This window comes from Periplaneta americana, chromosome 8 (genome assembly GCF_040183065.1).
Source record: "Periplaneta americana isolate PAMFEO1 chromosome 8, P.americana_PAMFEO1_priV1, whole genome shotgun sequence".
NCBI lineage: Eukaryota > Metazoa > Arthropoda > Insecta > Blattodea > Blattidae > Periplaneta > Periplaneta americana.
This window is the reverse complement of record NC_091124.1, coordinates 62493622-62520898: the sequence shown is the minus strand read 5'-3', so window position 1 is coordinate 62520898 and position 27277 is coordinate 62493622. Positions and strand designations below refer to the sequence as shown.

At 35.6% G+C, this 27277-nt stretch overlaps 1 protein-coding gene across 4 annotated transcripts; it reads right to left on the bottom strand.

Annotated features, from left to right (window-relative positions):
- Positions 1–1210: 1210 nt before the first annotated feature.
- Positions 1211–25570, bottom strand: HSPBAP1 (HSPB1 associated protein 1). Of its 4 annotated transcripts, none has more exons than XM_069832951.1 (7): positions 25389–25570; positions 20260–20427; positions 17278–17414; positions 16143–16267; positions 12011–12132; positions 8998–9108; positions 1211–8071 (listed from the first exon to the last, which is right to left on the bottom strand). In XM_069832951.1, the coding sequence occupies exons 2-7, from the start codon at positions 20383–20385 to the stop codon at positions 7676–7678; spliced, it is 1017 nt and encodes a 338-aa protein (XP_069689052.1). In that variant the 5' UTR covers positions 20386–20427; positions 25389–25570; the 3' UTR covers positions 1211–7675. The 4 variants fall into 4 exon arrangements, with proteins under 4 accessions (XP_069689052.1, XP_069689049.1, XP_069689051.1 ...); XM_069832948.1 differs by lacking the exon at positions 25389–25570 and adding an exon at positions 25099–25377; XM_069832950.1 differs by lacking the exon at positions 25389–25570 and adding an exon at positions 24935–25032.
- Between the last annotated feature and the right edge of the window lie 1707 nt (positions 25571–27277).

The window sequence follows — 27277 nt, the reverse complement described above, 5'->3', positions numbered from 1 at the left end:
GTTTTACATTTGCTGCAATCAGTCTGACAACTGTGTTTGGCAAATGGCTGATGTGATGTGTATAGGAAGTGGTACAATTCTTAGCTGCACTAGCAACATGCTCACAAACTGGACACTATATATCTAGAACACACGCCAAAATCGCTGGTGCCAGTTTTACATAAACGAATTATGTGGTGTTATTATTTGAAATAAGTATTTTTGTTCCTTTTTAAAGTACGTTTATTCACAAAGGGCTAAATAATTATATACCGAAATAAATGAATTCGTAAACAAGTAATATAGATTTAAATTTGTGTTTGCAGGAACGAAACCACATTTCAAATTTTGACAGTTTGCGAGCAAGACGGAGAGCTTCAACAATGAACGAATAAAGTTAAAATGTGCGACATATTTAATATTTAAATAACATTGTAAAACCGGTACACGAACATTGATTATTTACAACACATTTCAATACCAAAAATATAAAAATTAAAAAGTAGCGGGGAAGATCTCATGTACTAATTAATTACGTATGTATTTTCTAAGGAAATAAATTGTCTTACTTTTAACAATTGAAATTTGAATACATCAAGTAACTCTGACACATTAAGAATATCATTTATATAAGAATGTTTAATGTGGAGTGTCAAAACACTCCACCCAGTCCTCGGAATGTTAATAATAATAGTGATTATAATAATATAATTAATATTACTCACATCTATGGTAAGGGGCCTACACCAAGTGACGAGTCCGTGGTCTCTCCATCTTCAGAGGTGGAATCACCGGAATTGAGGGAGATAATTACTTCCTCGACACATTCATCCAAAATTCCCTCTTCTGCCCATACCTCTTCTGCAACATTTTTGACGTGAGTCACTACCTGCCCAGTCTGCTGCAGTGACTCATTTGGTATCCACACACGAAGAGAACCCAGATGATCTGAGAACTCCCAATTGCAGCAATTGAAGAAACCTCAAATCTTGGTGCTCTCGTGCCCATTTAGCAGGCCTCGGCACTATTAACTCGATTGAATCACTGCAGAACACCCCTTAATTCCCTACTCCACTTAGTTTTGATGCAGGCGAAGAAGATATTACTGTACCATTATAGCCAATATTGAGTTTTATTATTTATTACAAAAACTGGCCCCATTGAGGGTAGCCCTTACGGACTCAGTATATCCTCAAAAAATTAATATACATATGTAAACATTGTTATTAAATTAAAAAAAACAAAAAACAAAAAACAAAGAAAAGGGCATGAAAAATTACAATTGCTATTAATGTGGCACCATATGATTAATCAGAATTTGACAGGATTTTTTTAACACTATTATTACAATGTCTTCCCTCAGAGATGTTGGCAGAGCAAACTGCCGTCAAAATTCTTCGAAAAAAGCTGGTATAGTTCCTCGAGCAGTTGTAAGTTAGAGGTGATACGGTGAAGTTGGATTCTTCCAATAACCGAATAATTGTGTTCTCTAGCGAATACGTGTGTTTAGTAGAAGTGCTCGCACTATTGGTATACTTTCTTTGAATGTTTTGTAATTAATTAGTGACCCCACTCAATATATTTGAAGGTTCTGGACATTCCTGCAGAGTTAACCCTCCGTAAGGTGGTAGGGGTGCAGGAAAATGGAGGTCGATGTTTTCGAACAGAAAGAGACTTGTGATCATGTCAGGTCATCACGGGTGGCCATACCTAAGTATAAGAATTCAAACAACAGGGTAGCAGAAGGAAATAAAGCAGAATGTAAGACGAGTAAAGTACCTAATGTATTAATATCAAGTCAGGGACTTATATCATCAGTGGTTACAACAGATATAAAAGTTTCTGGAGATCATTCTAGACCAGATAAGTCGGTGCAACAACTGGAAGAGATGATACTGACCCAGGCAACACTTGGACAGGATATACCACCAACCATAACCTCACAGAAAGAATTATATTCGTATAAAGACTCTGGCCCCTATTTAGTGATACTTAGGGCTCAAGAGGGACTAATTAGTAAAATACATCCTCTCAAACTAGGTAAAATACTTTTTGACGATAATATACCTAACATTCATGTTGTGAAACCTGCGGGGAAAGCAAAATTCGAAATACATTTCAAGACTTATTTGGACGCAAATAGATTTCTGTCGTCAGACTTCGACAACAAATATAGATGCAACACATTCATACCAACATATCACATACATGTGAAGGGTATTCTTAAGAATGTAGCAGTAGAGGTTACCGAAGAGGAAATTAGGCAACATAGTATGTGTTCAGAGAACTATTCTATTAAATCAGTTATCAGATTTAATAAAAAATGCCAAAATCAAAGCGGGGAAATAGAATGGCGCCCATCCACCATGGTCATGGTCACATTCAGGGCGCAACGATTACCAAAGGAAATTAAACTTTTCTATATGGTATATCCAGTACATAAATATAATAGCACAGTATTACAATGTCGCCAATGTTGGAAGTTCGGACATACCAAAAAGTTTTGCCATAACGATGTAAAGTGCTTAAAATGCGCGGGAAGTCATCAAATTCAGAACTGTACGGAGGAAACCTCAACATGTGGAAATTGCTCGCTAGCCCTTAAGGCTAACAGTGTTGACTGTCCTAAATACAAAATAGAACTTGCAATAATAAAAAAAATAGATGAACTTAAGATTTCAAGGTATGATGCAATAGCAATACACCAAGGTAAAAAAACTTTTAGATATCGTGGCTCTGGTGAAAGACTCCATTGGGGAGGCATTCCCAAGATTATCACTGGAACGTGAGTATACCAAGGAGCAGTACCAGGCTGTCCATCGCCCCAGTCAACAAAGTACCACAACACAAAAGTGGGGAGGCCACCCCCAGAAGAGACGATATGAAGCTCAACAATTGACGCCATTAAAGGTAAAAATTACACGAGATAAACCTAATTTATCCCCTGAATTTAGGAAGAAATACGCGGCAAACCTGATCCCAAATCAAAGAAACCCCATTGTGGTTCCAGCAAAGTACGGGGAATCTGAAGCCCAGCAGACTAATAACCAACAGAATAGACCGTTAGAAATCCCAGTCTTCAAGATGATAGAAGATAGCGTTTTAAAAAAGACCCTAGCATCATTGGAAGTAATTATAACGACATGTGCGGAAACTGAGAAATCCCAAATTAAAGAAATTATCCAAAACTTAATAGCACCATTCAACCTATAACATACCGTTTCTTACAGTGGAACTGTCGTAGCATATCCAACAAAATCGATGAAACCAAAAAACTTATACATGATAACCAATTAGATTTGGTCTTTATTTGTGAGACATGGCTCACACAAAATATCAAAACGAGGTTTCCCCCATATCGGCAGATCCGTCTGGACCGCCCTGAGAAAGGAGGAGGAATACTGGTGCTCACATCCCCAAAATTAATGGTGGAGAAATATAGGACGATTACAAACTATAATGACAAATTCCAAGCCATTGAATTAATCTTAGAAACACATGGTCTTCATATAATATGTGTGTATAACTCTCCACAAAATTATATATCGGAGATGTTCTGGACAACTCACTTCCCGCATGATAATACCCTAAACTACATAATTTGCGGAGATTTTAATCTTGGCTACTCGCCTAGTTATCTAAATAATAATCCGGGTAGATTCCCATTTCTGGCATCACTGTATAGATCAGGGATAAGTATTATAAATTCAACAAGGCCCACACGTCTAGGCGCTGGTAACCAACAACACTCAGCACCGGATTTAACACTAATATCCAGACCGCTAATTCCTAAAACTCAATGGAGTATACATATGGATACAATGGGCAGCGATCACTTCCCGATAAGCATTACCATAAATGCACAGCAAGAATATATCAAGTGCCCACAAGGAACTACCCAGAAGAGGAAGGTTGAATGGATCAGGGTAGCAGCTGACCTACAAGATAAACTAATAGACTGTACATCCATAGACGAATTTCAAAACACTATTTATCACCACCTTGATGTAAATTACCCGCCTATGACCACGAAGAAAAATGCCACGAAATTAAAACCAAAGTGGTGGAACGGTAACATCCAAAAAGAAATTGCGATAAGAAGAAGGTGCATATATATGTTTCAGATATGTTATTCACATTTATGGCCGTCAGACAACAATACACCAAAGTTAAAAGAATAGTAAATAAATATAAACGATCAGCCTGGAGGGCCTACATGACCCAAATTACAGCGCACACATCATCAACAGACATATGGAACAACATCAAATGGTTTACTGGCTATAAAGCACGGAACACCTCACCTATACAGCTCAACACAAAATTACAATATGATTTCCTAAAACTTATAGCACCAGATGATATAGTACAGGTATATGACTATCCTACGAATAACATTCCATCAGAATTACTACAATCTATTTCCAGTACAGAAATCCACAATATACTAAAATCCCATAGAAATCATTCTGCCCCAGGACCCGACAACATCACATACAGCAGCCTAGAGGTTTTTCCGGAGCATGTAATACACCACATGGCACATCTCCTTTCGCAATTACTAGTTCAGCCGAGCATACCGGAAAGTTGGAAAGACTTCAATGTACTTCCAATCCAAAAACCTAACACGGTAGGGGATCAGGTAACACATTATAGCCCATAGCTTTGGGTAATGTTCTCAGAAAAATCTTCGAGAAAATTCTGGCAACAAGATTATCCTTTTACCTGGAAAGATATGGGCTATGGCTGTCCAACCAATACCGATTCCGAAAAGGATACAGCACAATTTGGAACGTCATCACGATTAATACAGAAGCAAAAATAGCCCAACTTTTAAAGAAAAGAATGTCGGTCATCTTCCTAGACTTATCTAGGGCATACGACTCGGTCAACATCGCAATGTTAATACATATATTACAGACCATACAACTCCCACCGATGTTTATTAAATTAATAAATTTATTAATGACTGACAGAAAGATAAGACTGCAACCAGTATTCTCGATTACAGAAATAAGGACATCCTCCACAGGCTTACCCTAGGGATCAGCCCCAAGTCCAATCCTTTTCACTATATACATAGCATCTCTGAGCACACTACCACTTCAAACTACAAAAATGATATTATACGATGATGACATAGCCTTATATTACACCTATCATAAAAATGAGTTTCAGGAAAAATCAAGTCGACACCAAAGTGATATAAATATGGTGATCTCAGAATTAGAGAGATTAGGATTGGATGTTAACCCTAGGAAATGCCAACACCTACACATGACACAGGCTAAGACCCGACAAGAAGAATGCCATTACATCAAAATGGGGGCCGATACTCTGCAAACAGTACTAAAATGTAAATTCTTAGGGGTGATCCTGAACACTAGTGAGACAGGATCCGACCACTATAACTTTGTTATCCAAAAAATTAATAATAGGAAGAGGATTTTCCAACATATTACGGGTCGGAGATGGGGAAATCACCCCAAAACACTAAAATTACTGTACAATAATATGATACAATCGGTCTTGGAATATGGTATAGGGGCACTCCCTCACCCAAATAAGTCACTCCAGAGCAAATTATTGACAATGATCTATGGAATAGCCAAACAAATAGTGGGAGTGAGAGGGAAACCCAAAAAAATCAAAATCTTTCAGGAATTACAATTGGCAAAATTCTACACTCAACAAATAAGAGCCTGTCATCAGATTATGAAAACGGTATTCTCCAACACAGAGTCTTATCTATACAAAAAGCTCAAATGGCTGTACCCATTACTAGTACGAAGAGGGGGAGAGAACAGGATAGGTACTAGCCCGCAATACATCAAGATTTTTGGGAAATATTATACTTCCTCTGCAATTTATACATCTCCCTGCTTCCCGGTTTTCTGTACTAGCTACCAAGTTATCATAAATAATATACCAGAAGAGATGATACAGTTCACAAATCGATATACTAGTAGGGCAGAATTTCTAGAATATTCCCAACAATTGAAAAGGGATCACCCGAATATACAGGAAATTTACACAGACGGATCGAAAATGAATGAAGGTACGGGAGCTGCATATTATAATAAAACCAATGGAGAACAAAAAGTTATTGGATTACATAAAAATTCCTCTATTTTCATGGCAGAAATTAGGGCTGTGGAAGAAGCGCTGATCTCTATACGTAGCAGTCAAGAAGCCTGTATACGGATACTCATCGATTCGAGGAGTGCACTACAAGCCATTAAAAATACAACAGTAAATATTACAAGATCTATGGCCGAAATACACTGCAAACAGCTGATATCAGAATTACAAATAGCGAACAATGACATCCAATTGGTCTGGATTCCAAGTCACACAGGAATACAAGGAAATGAATATGTTGACACGCTGGCAAAATCCGCGACACATATTTCCTTAACCACCTATGAACGGATAACGACGCAGGACTTTCAACTACAACATATCCAGTCAATACAAAGAAGGGAAGGAAAAAAACTGAAACCGATATATCTAACCAAAGCACTAACCAGATATGAGATAACAACCATAATGAACATCAAGCACAAGGTAGCACTGACCCCAGCATACCAATATAGGATACAAAGGGCGGATTCAGCAAGATGTGTGTGTGGACAGTGGAGGGACATTAATCATGTTCTACTAAGATGCAACCGTATCTCCTCTCAAGCACAGAAATTTATATCTGAAGTTAGTTCAATACAGGGGAATGGTCCATTTTCAATACCAAACCTAATAGATACTAATAAGATCCCAATATTGAAAGCACTTCTACGACACATACGTAGATGTAAAATGAAGCTATAAGGCTAAGAGTATAAACAACTCGATAAGATAATAATTCAGATAAGGAACTAATGTTGGTCCATAAGGACGTTGAAATTGCCTTCCAGGAGAAAAGGCAATAGGACGTCCATAAAGAAATCAAAACAACAACTAGTTCCTCGAGCACCTATGAGCAAGCTGAATACCTCAACGTGAATTAAGGCATATTTCAGCTTGAAATAGTTGACTGTAGGCTCATAGATCGACTTCTTCTCATGGTGGACCTCGGCTGACTGATGACATCCTACTTCAAAACAATGATGACCTGTTTAGTGTCAGCATTGTACGCAAAAATATCGACTCGTCTCGTTGACCCATTTTCAGCTAGACAGGAGATTTCTTCTGCTACTATCCAGCCCTTAACTTCTTAATGCTGCAGCAATTTTGGATCTTATAAGATGATGTCTAAGAGTTCCTCACGAGCAATCCCTGTTCACAGAATCCCAAGACATGTGCTAAAGTTTCAATCTCCGGGCTGCCATGCCTGCACCAGGTACTGTCATGAGATCTGCTGGGAACGGAACAGCTGCAATAACACTACTCGATACACAATACCATAACTCGTAAATATGAAAAATAAACAAATAAAGTTACAAAGGTATAGTTACAATAACTAATAAAATGTACATTAAGTATAGAAAGGAGCCTGATTATTCAAGTGGTGATGGTGAAATACCTTATGAAATCATTTACCATGTCAGTACGTTTACCATTACTAAAACATAATGAATTCTTATGAAGGAAGCAAGATCAAAAATTACAAACTGAGAAGCTAAGCCATTAGAGGTTTTGTATATTGACTTTATAACCGTTACAATTACAAAGATTAAAATTAAATCAAATTAGTGAATTTTCACTTTTTTGATAAAATCCTATCTTTAACCTTGGCAATTACATCTGGATGACAGAAAGCATTCACTACATCCAGCAACTTATTGTCATCAGCTGCTAGTGCTGTCTCCTTCTTCTGTAAAGTGAACTGTTTCCACTTTTCATGCAGCAAGCTCCTGCAATGTGCTGCTGAATACTTGGGCACAATACTAATGAAGTTCTTAAATTTGGAGAGAAAATCCTCTTCTGATGTTTCACCATAGAACTGCGTTTCACTGTCTTTCACTAATTTTGGCTTTTTCGAACTTGTCGCATCCAACATGAAATCACCAATACTGGCACTTTTCTGCTGACATATCTCCCGACAGACTTCAATTTGCTGCACCAACTTAGAAACCGGATCTTCCACCAAGTTTTCCTAGAAGAAGATTTGTTTGCTGATATATAAGGTATGATAATCATGAAAAACTAAAAAAGCCACTGTGCAAGTCCAAGTAAGGAATCAGAATTGTTTGCTCAACAGACCACAAAAAAAGAATAAACTTCTGACAGCTATGTAACGTCTACTCTGATCAACCAGCCAACAAGAACTACATTCATCGCTTGCCTTTTTGGCACCACAAGGCAAGTGAGGACAGTTCTGCCATGTAGATCCTTAGCTCAGTTGCCATCGTAATGTAAATACTTCGTTTCGTGTTTATCAGCAATGTCTGTCTGCTATCTGCCCCCAAGGATGGGTAGGGAATGTTGCTAGCTGCAACATCACACCCTAGTCCTGTAGCTTTCACGTGCTTCACTAGAGCCATCAGAAGTCGATTCTTTTGTTGTGATAACAATAAGTTTCATTTTTGAGAGGAGTAAAGAGATTTAATGAATATCACATACTTCTCTCTATTAATGTTGTGAAAATACTTACAGAAATCCTTAGAAACTGAAAGGTTTTATATAAACTTTGCAACACTGTTGTCTTCACAAGGAAAATACTTAAGTGTCAATATAATATCATGCAACTGTGGCAAGTCAGAGAACAAACATATGAGATACAAGTGACATACTATATTTTTTCATACCATATTTACGCGATTATAATACACACCTTTTTGAGAAAATGCCGACTTGAAAACTGGAATGCGTATTATATTCGCATGCAGACATTCAGATTAGAACAGATTAAAATTAATGCTCAATTTATGCTACGAGATAGGGTGGGAAATCATTGATGGAAACAGGTTGCTAATCCGTCCGGGTGTGGACCCGAATTCGGATTAGTGAGGTTCTATGGCATTCAGATACAGGATTAGGAGCACTGACTCAGTATTATTTACAGATTTATTTCATACCTACCTCATTTGGATTAAGTAATACACATAGTTCTTGCTCCGACAAACCCTTGCACACTTGAGAGACAAAGAATCGGACAAGAGCTTCTTCCAATCTACTTTCATCATCTGATGGCTGCACAAAAAAAAATATATATATATATATAATAAATTATTAATTACAAGTGTACCGGTACTGTATATATTAATTATACGTGGAGAAGCTTCAAGATGAGAATACAATATTCTCACTTTAGAACATGATATAGCAACTATTGTGCCTATGTACATTCCATTGTGTTCTACACATAATTTCTTCTTTCATTCAGCCGTTTTATCAACAGTAATCTCACTAGAGGTTTTCATTTATCTAGAGAAAATCAAAACTTGAGTGGGATTTAATTGACTATTATACGATTAGAAGAAAGTATATAAAGATTAGAAGTAATAAAGTACTCCAATACAATAAAATATTAATTGGCTTACGAAAATACAACTGTCTTCAAATGTATTATTGTACCATCTCAACATTACGCTAGATGGCAGTAGTGTTTTATGATTATGTTTTCTTGTTATCAGTTGTGTCAACTATGGAATCTTCATTGAACTCTGTGGACGGTTTACTAGTCAAGAAGGCTTTGTTGATTCAGTTTCGTTTTTATTAAAACATTTGCATTCCACTTCAATCATCTGGATCCCAGTAATCAACGTCACTTGACAAATGATTTTCAATAAATCTTAGTATTAAACAATCTCTGATACGTGATTATCCATAATATCATATAGCAGAAGCCATAACAAACATAACCTAAATAATATAAACAAGTGTTAGGAAAGTTTTAAATAGGGATGATGAAATAAACAAGAAACGTTTTAATTAACGATGATGAAATAAAAAATAAACATGAATAATTTTAAAAGAAACAATTATTGAAAGTACAATTTTCAAATTTGAATGTTTTAGTGGTTGGTGGTTCAGTTGATGTTATATTGGACATATGCGTAAAAGAAGTGAACTCGTTGATGTACATGGTGTATCCCTCAACTTATTCAGGATTTCCGAATGATGCTCTTCATATATGACCAGTGATCTTTATTAATTCTTGTTCTTGAATGCCAATGTGAGTCATATTTGAAAGTGCTGTGCATCGACTGGAGTGGTTTGTAATTTTCTGTTTTTTGACATCCAGACCAGTGCAGTTTGAAATGTTGGCAAACAAAGAAACAAATGCTAGGGTAGTGATAAAAATAAACAAATGCTAGGGACGCGATAAAATTAAACAAATGCTAGGGACGCGATAAAATTGTGCGATAACCAGCCATGATTGGTTGAAAGACGTCCTTTCGTACCGTTTTATTGGTCAAAAGTAGTGTGACGTAGTAAAAGTGTAATAGTCATTTTAAAATGTTAAATCTAAAGCAAATACACAGAAACAACTGTTCAGGATGTAAAAAAGTGGATGTTTATATAACATGTGCTAATCTTATAAAATCTTTAAGAGGAAGGCAGAAAATAGGTAAGACTGGAGAATGCTGGGTTTGCAGTGAAAGACCTGCCCTTGGACAGAACACTATGAATGAATGAATCTTTTAAATGCGTTCTTATAAACGTCTGTAATAACTCGAACGAAAACAGTAACAATACATATGAAACTTCTGAAAAGCCAAAACCATTCCCTGGAATGTAACAACCAATACAGAAAATGTTCTACTTTCAACTCTAAAAGATCATAACCAAACTGTAGGATAATGAACCTCTTCTTCTTTCATCCCCTCATGGACCACCTACCACAATTCAGTTCCCGGTCTATATCTCTGGCTCATTCAAATGTCCCATAGTAATGAGATTATGGAAACTGAAATGATAGGGTACAGTGCTTCTTATAAACACTCTTAATGCAAAAAAATATGACACCTTATCTATTTTGATTCTTACACTGAAGTGTCAGAACTGCGGATTTCCCCAGGATCGCTGCCAGAACCCATGCTGTTAGTAACTATGCTATTATTATGTTAGAACAACTCAGCATTTCTCACTCATCTATAGAATCGACATCAATTCTTTTTCTTTATGCAGTTCGAATGTTTACATTGTCTACTGTAGCTAATTAAAAACAAAAAGAATTCTACATTGTATCAGGAATACACTGGCATTTAGAGTACATCATCTAATTTAGGGAATGAAACTATAATTGTATTGTATGAATGTTTTATTTTTGTTTCGATTTGAAAATGGAAAGTATGGGTCTATGATAACAGAAGTAATTAATGAAGTACATACAATTTATTTTCTCGTCATATGAAATGACATTCAAAAATAAGTCCCAGCTCAGAACAAATTTTTCACTATAGCTCACTCAAAGTGTACACTCATACATGTCCATTATCACTTTAATATTGCAGAACTCGCGATTACAAATCAAACAAGTGATCGCACAGGTCTATAGCTGATCTCGATGCTGAGATATTCTTGAGAGAGGCTGCACAAAACGGCTAATTTTATACGCAAATTCAACGCCCTCATGCCCATTTAGCAGGCCTCGGCACTATTAACTCGATTGAGTCACTGCAGAAGACCCCTTAATTCCCCACTCCACTTATGTTTTGATGCAGTACGAGCAGACAGGAAGATCAGTGACGGATTGTATCAGGTGGGCATCATAGCTTTCACAAACTTTTGACTCTTGCTGGTCGCCTAAAATCCACCACTGATGCATACAGCCTTATTCTGCATTTGTTTATAAGATAATGTAAGTGGGGGTTTCTCCATCCCTTTCACTTCCTCTCTTACGCCCAGGGCTGCCATATAGCATTTGGCTGTGGCTCACACTGTTGTCACAATATGCATTTGAAATTCTGCCATTTTTTTTATTCATCATGGATCCCAGAATAGGTGTACATACTCGGTGTAGGGAAAGACGTATTTTACGTCTAATATGATCTACAACATAACATCGTTATGAAGGAAGGGGATGTTAGACGTTGTAATACCATATAGTCTAATATAACCTATATAAAATGACAGGATGCAATCTTACCAAAGGAATCCAGGAATTAATGCTCACTGCTGTCCCCAAATTCTGAACAAAGTGCCACCAGTGATGTGGAACAAATAACACTTCTCCTGGATTTAAGGTTACAACATATGCTTCTTGCAGGTCTGAAATATAAGGGCACAATTTGTGTTGGCAGCACTTTAGTAACAAGGAAGTTACGTAAATGAGCTTCCAGTGTTAATAATGTTAGATTAGGCCCACATTGCAACAGGACTATAGTTTAGCAGGCTGCATGTCGATAAATAAAAACAAGATGAACTGAAAAATGACAAAGAATCCTAAAGTGATATGTGAAAATAATTGGATGTACAGTATGCCATTAGAAGAAATGGAGTTAATGTTGAAGAGCGAAGATTGTCGTAGAATGATTTTAAATTTATTTCAAATTTCTGCGAAAAGAATAAGAATAATACAAAAGAAACTCTTAAATAATGATTCTTTTGAAGAAAATGAGGCTGATATGAAAACAGGTTGCATAAAATTGATAGAAAAGTATGGGACATGTTAGTATTGCTCTTGAAATCACACATAGTAGTCATTATTACTGCCAACATCAAACTAACTCTGAGTATCTATTTTGATAATCTGAGTTTAAACTTGAAAATCCTATTTAGGTAATCTGTTTTGTGGCTTCAAAAAGAAAACAGGATGTGAACTAAAAATGAAATATAAAACTTAGTTCACATATTTCAAGCAAAACTACAACTTCTGCTTTCAAAAATCTAAAATATACTTCGGAATATGTATTATATGACTTTCTTGTGTTAAATTCTATCGTACCTACCTGGTCGACCAATAACAGGTCGAAACATGTAAACCAGGTACGATAGAATTTAACACAAGAAAGTCATATAATACATATTCCGAAGTGATACAGTGTTAAAAGTTGTGTAATCAAGATGTACTAATATATACATTGTGATTTTTGTACTAAGAGGGAAGAGATGTAGGAATCTTTTCAAATACATGGACAATGACACTTATGTATGGGTAGAGGGAATTCTCGAAGGTAGCGAGAAGTTCTGCGAGGAAAATAACCATGATGAAAAGTCGGAGAATGACTGTGGCTGTGATATGAATGTAAAAAACTACAGCACTACTACATCGATGGGAAAAAACTCCTACGAAAATGTCTCTTTTTTTCTCTGTTCTTAATTTCTTTAAAATAATTTTCCATCCAGTAAAAAAGGTATTTTGCCAAATATCCGGGCTCTAGTTATCAGATACTGTAACGAATTGAGCTTTTTTTTTTATTAAAGTGAAATAAAATAATTTTTAGATGGAGTGTGATGCCGAGAAGCTCGTTGTGTGACAAGAAAAACGTCCTGCTATTTACAATTTTAATTTGAAGGATTACAGCATATGTGTACTTGGTTATGAGTTTATGACGACTTGTTTGCTGCAGTGTGTACTGAAGATGTTTAAAACAGCAACAAACATTTTGTTTTGAGCAACCAAAAACAGTTTGTTTACCGCAATGTGGGTCTAGCGTTACAGAGATGAACCTACATGCACATATTCTACACGAAATCTTTGCCAATACAGCGACTAATCAGTCTTTGACACCATTCTTTTCTGGTAAGATTATCACAGTGAACAAGTGAAGGAACAAAGTAAGTGAACAAACAGAAGGAAATGTAAATTCGAGTGATGCCAAATAGTTTATATTTGGACTGTATAGAGTAAGGATCAAAGTACAAGTTATAAATATGACTTGTTAAATCAATAGCTGATATTCTAAACCAGTAATAAGATTTTCTTCATTGGGTGAACAAACTACTGCACTAATTCAAGACCAGTGGCGGCTCGTGAGTATTGAATTCAGGGGGGCTGCATACAAAACTAAACCATGCAACTAACCTTATTTAAATATTAGTTCCATGCGCCTTGTCTTGTAGGTTGCAAACTTTTGAATCATCTTCTTATTAAAATCCGATATGTCGTTTAACATAGTCTTTACAATGGAAAACATAGCTAATGTGGTCAGTCTCTCTTCTCTCATCGTATTTCTGAGATAGGATTTTACTCTCTTCAAACACGAAAAGCAACGTTCTGGTTCGGAAATTGTCATTGGTATGGTGATAGCTATGCGTAGTAGTTTCATAACTTCTGAAAATGAGACCTGCAAGTTCTCTGATAGAAGAAACTGCAAGAGCTTGACTGCGTCACTGATATTTCTGAATTCTTGTCTCTGATACAACACAATGAGTTCTGTTTTTAGTTTGTCTTTATCGAACATTAGAAAAAGCTTCACACATACATTTAGGTCATTTTCAGGAAATGAGCTTTTGTAGCATTCAAATTTTTCTTGACACAGAAGAGAAGATAATATCAGATGATCTATGAACTGGAATCGGGTGTTAGCTTGTGTGATAATGAGATCACACATTTGCTTGGCTGCCGCAACCCTTCTCTGAATCCCTTCGACCTTACGACGCTTTTTAGGGTTTTCATTTTCACAGATCTCGTTGCTCAACTGTGCACTGTTCCATATGGCATTAACAAAGCTTGATATGCAGAGTCGGCCTCGGTAGCATAGTCGGTTGTGGGTTCGATCCCAGCCCAGATCGATGGCATTTAAGTGTGTTTAAATGAGACAGGCTCATGTCAGTAGATTTACTGGCATTTAAAAGAATCCTGAGGGACAAAATTCCGGCACACCGGCGACGCTGATATAACCCCTGAAGTTGCGAGTGTCGTTAAATAAACCATAATTTAATTGTTTTATATGCAGATTTGAACCTTAGAAATATCTGGCGATGTTGTAGTTGGTTGTATAATATATGTACATGATACATCAATAAATGAAAAAAAAAAAACTGATCCAGAAATTGAATTCAGGATCTTCAAGAGCACGCACCAGGGCACTTGCCTCATTTATTGTGATGTTAGATGTTTCAGATTCCATTATGGTTTGAAAACATTCTAGCAATGGCTCCTTCTTCTCATGAACAACATTTACTGTTCTTATTTTAAAATTCCATCTTGTTTCCCCAGCTGATGGAATTGTCTTTGAAACACATTAATCTAATACAGACTGTATGAAGATCGAGAGAAGAAAGCAGGGATACTGGATAAATCACCAAAAAATATGCGAGCTTAGTAGGCTATTTTGTTTAGCGGCTCTTTTCATTATGAGATTCAACTTATGAGCACTTAATTTCACATTTCTCCTGAATTGTTAAGGTACTGAACCGAATAGACTGTAATTATTGTACAGAATTAAACACTGTTGCACTTGTTACACAACATTAAAGAAAATGTATTTAAAACTGCGCGCTACAGACAAACTGCTGCAAATTTTGCAGCGCCTGAAAACTCTGGATTCATGGCCAGGGGCAGCAGGGGCGGGAAAAACTAACGCGCAAAGCATCCAAGACGAGACTGGCAGCTCCAGGGGAGGAAGTGGCTTCACCCATAGTCCTTGTCTCTGGCTTCACTCTGGCAGCACCAGGGGAGAAAGTGACTTCACTAGCGATTGCGTATATGTCAATGAGAGCGAAATTAAAAAAAAAAAAAAAAAAAAAAAAAAAAAATTGAGCCGCTAAATAGAGACTGTATAATAAACGTATTTCACAACATAAAAAGAGACAAGAGCCACAAATGTCTGAGGGTGCTGCAGCTCCGCAGCCCCTCTTCGAAAGCCGCCCCTGTTCACGACTAACTTTAAATCAGACTGACAAATTGCCAGTTTCCCTAACAACAAGAGAAGAATTTACTGCCATTTTCTATATAGTCATACACTGTCTTGCTAAACATTTAAAAACCACACTGAGATTGTCTTTGTATGCTCTTTAGGAAAGATGTGATCAATTCCAACCAAGTGCGGTACTATTCTTTCTATTTTTTTAAGTAGGTTATTTTACGACGCTTTATTAACAGCTCAGGTTATTTAGCGTCTGAATGAGATCAAAAGGAAGTTCATAGGAAGCAATCGTGAAGTTAAATCACCGTAATATTTCAGTCAATCTGTTATTCCTGTGCATTTATGTTTGTTCTGCGTGTAAATTTTAGGACAATATCACTGTTCTAATCAATGACTAAAATACCTACTACCTGCTTCACCATTAGAAAAAACTCTGGGTCCTAAAAACAATAAAATTACTCTACTTACCATTGGCTAGATCTGGATCAGGACTATAAAAGTTCAAGTTGCTATAGATGCTTGATTCTTCATAAGGAATTCTAGTTGGTAACAGATTTGTGATTTTATCAGGTGGGAATAAAATCCACTGTTTTCTGAAATTAAATACACAAAAATATTAACGGTGACTTTTATGTTTCTTCTGATGCTCTGCAAACGTCATATGACATACATTTCAATTATATTTAGGGCAAAGGGTAAGCACATACCGGTAGCCATTTTGTATGTCAATGAATATCTTAAACACTACACTGAATATGCTACTTTTATTAGTTACATGAAACATTATGTAACTTTATAAAATCTACAACTTTTATCTTTTATTATACCTAAAGATCAAATTTCATGTTCACTTCATAGATGGTAAGAACATATGAACTGAGATTATTCCACATCGAAATTCCAGGTAAGTGAGAAACAGGCAACAAATTTTGCCTGGACCAACCGATTTGGGATGGGGTTCTTTTACGTGGTGCCATAAATCTATGACAAGCATCTCAGCTTTACTTCCTTCACAACGAAAAGCAAGCTAAGAATTTTACCATCCTTTGAAGTTCATCATCCTCAGCGGGCTTTGAACTCAGAAACCTCCAATTCAGTGGCCAGTATCAAAAATGTAATATCATCAAGGATAATCATTCCTAGTGTACAGTTGTATATCGATGAGTTACAATTAAATCATATGTTAATACATAAATACAAACCTCCCACCCAATTACTTCAAGTTGTTTTTAACATTAACTCATCAGACTACGAACATTCATCAGATACCACGTGAATTCGCCAATGAAAAGATCCAATTAACTGTGGTGAATTAAAGACGATCCTATATACTGAATTTTGTAACAAATGGCAACGAAAACTCAAACACTGAGATAATATTGGCAAGTATGACTGAAGAGATTTCATAGGTAAACAGTTATTTTCATTACGTTACAATCTGCCACACCTTTAAAATAATAAAATAATGGTTTATCTAGATCAGAAACTAGAACAGCATGACAGATAATAACAAAAAGGTGGATGCACTTGAAAATGTTATCTGATGACATTCAATTTCCTATCTTAATATGTCATTTTCATGAAATTAGCAATGCCAACGCACCTACCATAGAGTTGTGCCACAAGGTTGCATCCATACACATCCATGTGGCATGGCGTATGGGCTCCATCACTTCCTATCCATATTGTGGAGTCTGCACCTCCCCTTTCTGGAAAACCGAAGTTCTTCCATGTCACAGCCTATTACAAATCAAATATAACACCTATGTAAAAGTTAGCATGTAACTACTTTGGATTTCTACTGATTTAAATGCTTTATTCTTAATTTAATGCACGAGTGGTTGATAGTTCACTTTTGTGCTGTGCATGTGGCGCTCCTTACGTGAAGGTTGACGTGAACATAAACCAGAGTCGGTAGGTATGTCATATGAGGTAGATACAAGTACACAATACAATGTCTACCTGTGTATTTTCTATGAGGAGTGGGAAAAAGCGTATTTTTGTACAAATTATAACCACAAAACAAAATGCCTTATTTGTGGGTACCTACTATATTTACCATGTGATATATGTAGCAGGTGTTATAATGCTACAGCATTAAGAGGCATTTTTAAAACGTCCATGAAAATTTCTACAATGTTAAAACTGCTTCTGAATTCAATATTGTGGTGTTCTGAACCACAGACAAAAAGAGCATTCATTTTATGTGACTGTCGCCATGGTTCGAATTTTGTTATTTTTATTACTATATTAAAATGACTGCGAAGTTCTTTCATCTCATTAAAATAAATTATAAACTTGATATTTTGGTCACAAAGAAGAGTAAAAAGTATACTATATACCTCTCTGATATTTTAGGAAGGTAAAAACTACACTACTGTATTTACCCCTCTGAATTTTTAGGGGGAGGATCAAATCTTACCTACTTCTTCCCCCTCCCCCATTGTTGCGCCATTGAATGAAATGATGTGATGATGAGGATGGAATAATATGGAACCCCAAAAAAAGCAGTCGTGAATATTTGAAATTACTAGCCTTTATTTGTCCAGAGAGAATGAACAAAAGCAATCGTCACAACAGTAGACCTCTGGAATCGAACCAAGGAACTCCAAAGAACGAAGTTAACATGCTATTACACGGCTATGCTAATAAATTAAGTTATAACATATATAATACATATATAACATATATAAAACATAATATTTCATGTAATGAATTAACAAATAATTATTGTAATTGCTTACATCTAACACCTTCTACACAAGTCAAATATTTAGGAATTATTATAGATCAGCATTTACGTTGGGATAAACAAATTGATTTTATGTGTACAAGTATAAGAAAGACAATTATTTATAAATTCATAATACTTCGAAATTTTATCACTAACGAGGCACTGAGAATAATATTTTTAGCTTCAGTCCAATCATTAATACAATATGGTACCGGTATAATAAATTGGGATGGAGTAGCATCATCTGTACTTAATCCATTAATTTTATTACACAGAAGATTAATAAAAATTTGTCTAACCAAAAATATGGATTACCCAACAAATTTAATTTATACAGGTTTTAAAGTATTAACTATTTAAGAAATTTATAAACATAGTTTACTAACTTACTACCACAGAAATCAAATAAAACATAAATCTAATCGACATGAATATCGTACTCGAAGACAAAAGTCTACTTTCCTATTAATTGAGCCTCAATGTCATACAAGTGTAGCTCTTAACATGGTGCTAGTTTCGGCCCAAGACTTTATAATAAAATTACAAACCATTTTCCAAATTTGAAATGTTTAAAAATTGAAGTTTTTAAAAAAGAAATTTATAAAATTATCCATGATATATAATATTAACAAATGTGTGTATTTTTTACCTTTTATTTCTGTCGACTATATTCATGTTTTTATTGAATATCACTGGCTTCTGTCTGATTGTCAATTTATATTAACTGTATTTTTATTTATTTATTTATTTTTTTTTAGCTCTTGTGTGTTATTTATTTTGAATTAAGTTACTTACTGTATTTAGTAAAGTGTCCTTGTAAATTTTTGTTATATTATTGCCTAAGACCATACCGTACACGAGCCTGGCTCTTACGGTAGTGGCTAGAAACATTTTTGTTTTATAATTTTAACTTGTACTCACTAGCTAGCTAGTTAAATAAATAATAGTACATTATGCAACGAGCCTATAATGGTAGTAATTAAGCCGTGAGTATGTTTATAAAATGAGTGCAAGCGAGTTTCATAGTTTTCATATGAGTGTCTTAATTACCATTATAGGCAAGTTTCATACGACTTTTTATGCTCGACCATATTTCTAACTTGAAATTATTCATAAGTATTCATGTTATTCTTATCTGACTGGGGAGCGGAACTGACCTTGTGCAATATCTCGTAAATTGTGAGATGTGCGCAGACGCGAAAGTATTGATTTTTCCGAGAAACAAATGTCATTGACCTTGATATAATCTAGAGAGTAAAATAAACATTAATCTTGATATAACCTTGAAATTGATTTAGACATTGAAAAACGAGATGACAAATTGAATTTATTTGAATATTATTTACAATTAACGCTAATTATTATAGCAACAGAACATAACCTTCTGCGACAGTATTGGATTTCCTCCTCCGTGACGTTTTGCTAGTTGTCTTTCGATTGTATATCCGAGAATAATCGATACTTGCGCTTTCATATTGCTACAATGGTGTTTTCTGATTGGTGGAACACCTGAACTTTAATGAATAGGTGTACTTTAATGAGGTCCATTAAAAGGCTGCTACTAGGTGTATAATTACTACATTTCGGCATGGTCGAGCACAAAATAAAATAAATAACAGTTACGAAAAAAATCCCGGCTGCAAGAAAAATGGGGACAGGTACTTCCATATTCTGTAGTCAATACATGACCAGATTGTTACAACTTACGAATTATCAACTGAACACTAGAGAAACTGTGATAACATATAGTCTTGTGACACTGATTTAACTTATTGTATTCATTGCAACTGCAAGATAATTTTATTTCTGCATCTTCCATCATTAACATGAACTCTTTACAGATCCACTTACGTTCAAAATACTGGGCTGTTGAGCAAACCATTCATTCATGTACTTGTAGTCAAAGTACATCCATCTATCACTCTCATCACTAGCTGCATTCTCTCTCATATGCACCCACTCAACAAACTCCTTCATAGTTAAATTTATCTTCTGGCATGAACCTTCCCATTGAGGTTCCTGCAAAGAAATAGTTTTCATAAGTTCTGCATCTTAATTTCTACAACAAATAAAATCAAATGAATAACATTAGCAGATGAAGAAGATGCTGAGCAGTTATGACTAAAGGAATCATCAAATTAAGAAATACTAGCAACAAAAGCTTACAGTATTTGCTTGCATATAAGACACCCCTTTTTTGTACACATTCTTGAGGGAAAAAACTTTTATCACTGAATATTATAATGAATTTACATTATTCAAATATGAAGTAATACATAGGTCTACTTTCATCACAAACCTAATCTAGCTAGGAAAGAATACCTTTTACTTTTCGTCAAAATCCAGAAATTAATCTCTAGTCCTAAATGAAGAGTCACTTAAAACCTCTTCTAAATCAGAATCTAAGTCCACATGCAACAAATTGTCTTCTGTACCATCCAGTGCATTACTGATGTCACAGTTCTTAAATGATTTAACCAGCATCCCATGAAGTTTTGATCCATTCACAAACTGAGTATCGGCATATAGCACATGCCCTGTTTTTCAAACCTATTTTCAGAGAAAAAAAAAGTGTGTCTTATACGTCAGGAAATATGGTATAACGCAACGCAACAAAAAATATAGCGGAATTTAAAAAAATGAATCTGGCATCTGTTTGAAATTAAATTCGAGATGGAAATCATATGGAAAAATAAACCATCACAGTCATTCAGTCTAACGTTTCTGCCAACATTGTTGCTTTTGTATGCATAGCAATGGTACACTTGTCAGCCACCCGACATGCTGAGTTGATGCTGTAGGGATAGGTGTAAGTCATAGATGGGTATTTAGTGGTTTCTCTCCAACGTGGAGAGATGGGACTGTGATCTCTTCATATCAATCGTTAACAATTTAGAAGCAAACAGGTATAAGTGCACTTTAATTAGTTTTGCGAAAATGTGATTGAAATGTTTAGGGTTCGTAAACTCCGTCAAGTTTTAATTTTAATTTTAATGTGTGGTCTGGTTAAAAGATATATCCCTTTGACACTATGAAAAGTGATTACTATTATTTTATATGGTCATTCAGACTTTAAATATTCACTCATGAAAAGCTGCAAGAAATGTTATATCATATTTTGCCTTGGGGAAACAGAATTCTGAAATATTTTAGTGTTATTTGAAGTCGTTAATGAGGAAAACAGTTAATGGATTTGAAAAAATCAGTTGGAAGAAACAATGTCTACATAATCTAACAAAAAAAGCAAAATACCGATAACACAGCCCTTGCAAGTTAGCCTACCGTTAGAATCTAACCAAAAAAAAAAAAAAAAACAAAATATCGATAACACAGCTCTCACAAGTTACCGTTACATTTTATCTTTTGAGATCACTCAGACTCTTATAAAACAAGCAAGCATGGTCATGTCTAAAACAGTTCATTGCAACTTCTGTGGTGAAATAACTAGAAAAATGTTCGGAATACTGACATGATTTTTAAAAAAATTAAACAGTCCAGGTGTAGTACTGTCAGACGTTTCAGTCTTTCAGACTGAATCTATTTCAAAAACGTTGAAAGTAATTTGGTTCTCAGCTCGAATTAATATCAGTGCAAAATAATACTTTTTTAAAATTAAAATTAAAACTTCACGGAATTTACGAAAGCTTAACTTAAGCATTTTCAATCACATTTTCTGAAAAGTAACTAAAGTGCACTTATACCCCTTTGCTTCTGAGCCACTCAATTGTTTTGATTTGCATGGTACAGAAGGAGTGGAACGAAGAGACCAGCACTATAAATCACAGCCCCATCTCTTGGCATTGGAGAGAAGTTTCAAAGCACTTCCGGTTCACAAACCACTAAATGCCCATCAATGCTGTAGGATACATTTGCTGTATGAGCAGTGGCAGAATCCTGTTGAAAGAAAGCATAATTTTGTTCCATCATGATCAACTCTTGGTAAAGGGATGTGAAACCAGATTCACATATTATCTATTGATATGTTTCTTGAAAATAAAATGATTTGACAATATCCTTTCCCTGCTCATGGCATACCATCCACCATCCTTTTCGTCATATAGTGTAACTTCGTGAATAATCTCTGGTTTTTCTTACTTTCCTCGAAACATAGGGATCTGGAGACATTCTGGTTACCTACTCCTTTTATTTATCTTTTCATCTTATGCGAGAAAAAATAAATAAAGAAAAATCACTTGGTTAGTTTTTGAGTTTATGACCATTTTGCAGTTTTGATTTTATTAAACAGGCTCTACATATTAGTTTTTTACTAAAAATGAATATACTTCATGTGCATCATTCCTGGATAAATTGAGTCATAGACACTGAACATTAACAAAATCTGTACAATAGTTAAAGAGAAATCATGGTATAGAGACAGCATGTCCAAAACTAATTTTCCACTATTGGTAACACTGAAAACGTGTATTTCTAAGAAAATCTTGAAATCAATTATTTTTTGTAGCATCACAGCACTTTCTCCAATAGGGAACTAAAAAGCAAACAAAAGATAAATCCCAAGGGGAAAAACGGTGACATACAGAACTGTACAAAAGAAACAATATCTTAGCCTAAATCAAAAAGAAACAGTAGGAACATTCAGCATTGGAAAGATAATACGATTTTTCTATCCATACATTTAAACAAAATGGAGATTTGAAGAAAATGGATGTTTCTAAATGGCTTAATAGACAATTTTTGTTAGCTATTTATTTCCAAATAAATATTTCATGTGATCTTTCCTGCTTTCCAGTACAGACTTAGTACTTAAGTGGTCTCTTTTTTTATGTGTGAATAAGTAAAGTTAACAAAAAATATTCACCAATGGTTGTAAAGTTTTTTTTATATATAGGCCCTAATTCGCAGTTGCTATTTTATTAGTTTAGTTTCTTCAAGGAATTATTTATCTAGTTTTGATTTATTACCTTTGTGAGTATTAGGAAAAATGGTTTCAACACATACAAAGAATAGACGAACACCACACCCAAAATTAGCTCTACAATATGATCGGGCAAGAGAAACTTGGGAAGACCATGGCAATGATGGAAAGACCAGGAACATTTTCAAGAGTTTTTACAGAATAAGTCTTGGAGAACTTAAGCCAGATTAGTTCATGACGATGATGATGTGTGTATTAATGCTGTTTTCTCATGTTAAAGTTGCTGCCAATTCATTACCGGTACCTAAAGATCTCTTCATGAGATGAAATACATTGTGGGATGACGATTTTATATATTTTTTTTAAGGATTTTCAAAACAGTTTGGCTTTCCACAACTTACTGGTACTGGTTCCTCAGTAGGCTTTTAGAAGTTACTGCTTCGATTGTTGTCTCAAAACCAATGAGTAGGCTATAATAGATTACTTAGTGCCATTTCTAGACAAATGTACCTATGTAATGTACTTTAACTTTACTACCCTACACTTTAAATGTTATTTATACATCTGACTGAGGTTCTGGCTGATAGCCTATGTACATCTATACTCAGGCAGTATATAACGTATCAAGATGGGAGTGGTACAACTCACTTGCTGTATCAGAGGAAGAACAAATGTTTGTATACATCTGAAATTTTATTAGTGTAATAAAATGTTACTACATAGTCAGCGATGTATGCAATGGAGGGGAAAAGAAACTGGCCACCTTATCCCATTATCTCCTGGTTTAGTTTCCTTACGAGTGATTCCTTAAATTGGTGTCACTTATGAGGTTCAAACTCTTGTCTTCGGACAGTTGACTAATCAACGTTATTTCATATGCTTAATCTCTAAAATTCAGTTAACAAACATAACCAATACATAAAGATTTCTGCTGCAATCTATTTTTAGTATCTCTCGAACTTGATCTGATATAGACTTTCTTCAGAAGAGCTCTAATGAAAATGAAAATAAAATGAACGTGTTCTCGAAGAGAAGATATAATTTACTGATTTTCAAAATTACGAATCTACTTTCGTAAATAAGACTGTTGTCATTTCAGGATAAATGTATGCTAAGGATTTCGTATCTTCCTAAGCAAATACAGGTAACTGAAGATCTGTAATCTGAATAACAAACATTGATGTACCGTACTGTCACAAAGAGAGAATTAGATAATATAAAAAAATTGTGGCTTTTATTCACAACTTTATTAATAAACAGAACGTAGAAGCTCCGTACACCACTCCTTCCACTTTTCCCCTACTAGCTCATCAGATACCGTACTCTAAGTGATAGGTGAGTGTTTTGTCGAATGCACATTTCATGTGGGTGGGGATAACTTCCCCTACTGACGTTCTCTTTATTGCGATTTATCCTTTATTAGTTAATAAACTCGATTTCTTCCTTGGCACTAAATTACAATATAACAAAGTAGGTCTACATCTTACATCACTGCTCAACTTTTGGCTTGTTTAGATCTCAAGAAGGAACACATCATTCGTTCGTCTTTTAAATTATTCAATGTGTTCTATTTATATCACATTTGCACTGTTAATATTAATTACATTACGACAGGTTAGGTATACAATTTAGGGCCGTATGTAGGCCTACCGTAATTCTTAATTCTTCATTTTTCTATAAACTGTATAATGGTGAACGATGGTGAATGACATGTCTTAATCCTAACCTATCAAAAAGCTAACGTTTACTACTTAAATCCACAAACAGAGGAGTACCCAGAAAGGTAGTACAAAGTAAGTAGTTCATAAAATTACCTTCGTGAATTTCCGACAACCTGATCGAAATGGTAAAACAGCGTCCCCAAGTTTCTGAGCCCAATTATCCAAATCCCATGACAGTAATTCCCAGTCATTTATAAAACCTTTAAACACAACAGGCACTTCAAATCCCTTCAAAATCATTTGTCGCGTTAATTTTTCTGGTGGCAATTCAATATTAGACATAGTTTATCCCTTTATAAACATGTGTAAATTCTTATCCTTGAATTTGTTTTGCACGTTCCGCACTTTACACATGTATAAAACCGGCTAGCAGCGCTACCAACCTAGTAATCCCATAACATAGCACGTGTCGACGTGTCTGCCATGGATAAAATATATCCATGTGTCTGCCTTTTGTTTTATTTTATTGGGTTATTTTACGACGCTGTATCAACATCTAGGTTATTTAGCGTCTGAATGAAATGAAGGTGATAATGCCGGTGAAATGAGTCCGGGGTCCAGCACCGAAAGTTACCCAGCATTTGCTCGTATTGGCACGGCACAGTCTACTATATACAGTCACGAAGCTTGAGTTTTGAGCGTTGCTTACGGTTTTGAGGGTGCTAGAAACAATAGACTGTGACGGTTCTATTTTGCATTGCCTGTAATGAGGCGATATTAGCGATCCTAGTGGTGAGCAACTACCTAATATTTGCATATTTACTACGTATTGAGCTTCGCGACTGTGTATACTAGACTGTGGTATTGGGTTGAGGGAAAACCCCGGAAAAAACCTCAACCAGGTAACTTGCCCCGACCGGAATTCGAACCCGGGCCACCTGGTTTCGCGGCCAGACGCGCTGACCGTTACTCCATAGGTGTGGACTCTGCCTTTTGGATAAGAGCATTTTTTTCTATACAAGTGCCCAATAGCGGCACTTGTAGCAGAGTGGACCCGCTCTGCTTCTTGCATTAAATTTCTGGAGGGGGGGGGAATTCCGGTGTACTAAAGAGCTACTTATTTATACATACATACATACATACATACATACATACATACATACATACATACATACACCTTTTACGTCTTTGCATACATAGGGCTACATATTTTAATTCGAACACAGGGGCTTCTGTTAAAACACAGTATGCAAAACTTGAGTAATTCATCATCATCATCATCATCATCATCATCATCACCAAAGATTAAGCTGCATATACACCATAGGCGGAGAGAATCGTTTCCTTGGGGGAGGGGGGCAAAGCAAAACCGTAGAATCCCCATATAACGGGGTTACGGGGGATATAATTTATCTCATAGTTTGACCGTGGTACAGTATATCGGAATATGATTATCCAGTAACCTACATATACTATCCTTAGTTATTTTAGTCTCCTTTAAAACTAAAATTATTATTTCATAATTATATATTGACTTTTTTCATGTTTATTGCTTGGGTTCGTGGATTGCCTAAGCCAGCGGTTCCCAAAGTGTGCTCCGCGGAGCCCTTGGGGTTCCGCGAGTTCTAGTCTCTAGCAAGAAAAACGCAAACTACTTTCATCAAGCGAAAAAAAAAAAATAGTTCGCATCGAGTGCTGATCAGAGAAGCATCGTATCGAACAGTGCTCCGACTTGTCTTGTGTTTACGAAATTGCGTAATGTTTTCAAGTTTATATTTAGTGGAATTATATTATTATTATTTAACAGTTTAACGACATTGTGTGGTGTTTGTTTAAGATATATCTTTATTTCTTCATTATTTTTGTGTTACATGCGCGATCATAATCGAGTGATTGTGTAGTAATTACCTTAGCTTGGCTCTCGGAGCCAAGCGTAGTGACTGTTAAAATGACTCAAAATACTGAAGACTGGTGTCTAATCGAAAACCAACCTGGCATTTACAACATAGTGACTTCACATACGACCTCAACCACAACATCTGTAACAACTAGTAGTACCCCTACATCTACAATGACTATATGTGATCCTACTCGCGTACCCAATTCAACTAGCAAACAAATTAATCCCGCGGAAAACGCAACTTCAAGTAAAAGTAAAGTAAGAGGTCATGTCATTAAGAAACAGAAACTAAATACGGACAAAGCCAAACCAAATTCAACAGTTTCCGATACACAAGCAACTTTATCTCATGAAACATTAATTCATCCGGATATGAAACTACAAAATGTTTTTGATCCTCTTGTCCACGAAATGGATACAGACATATCACCA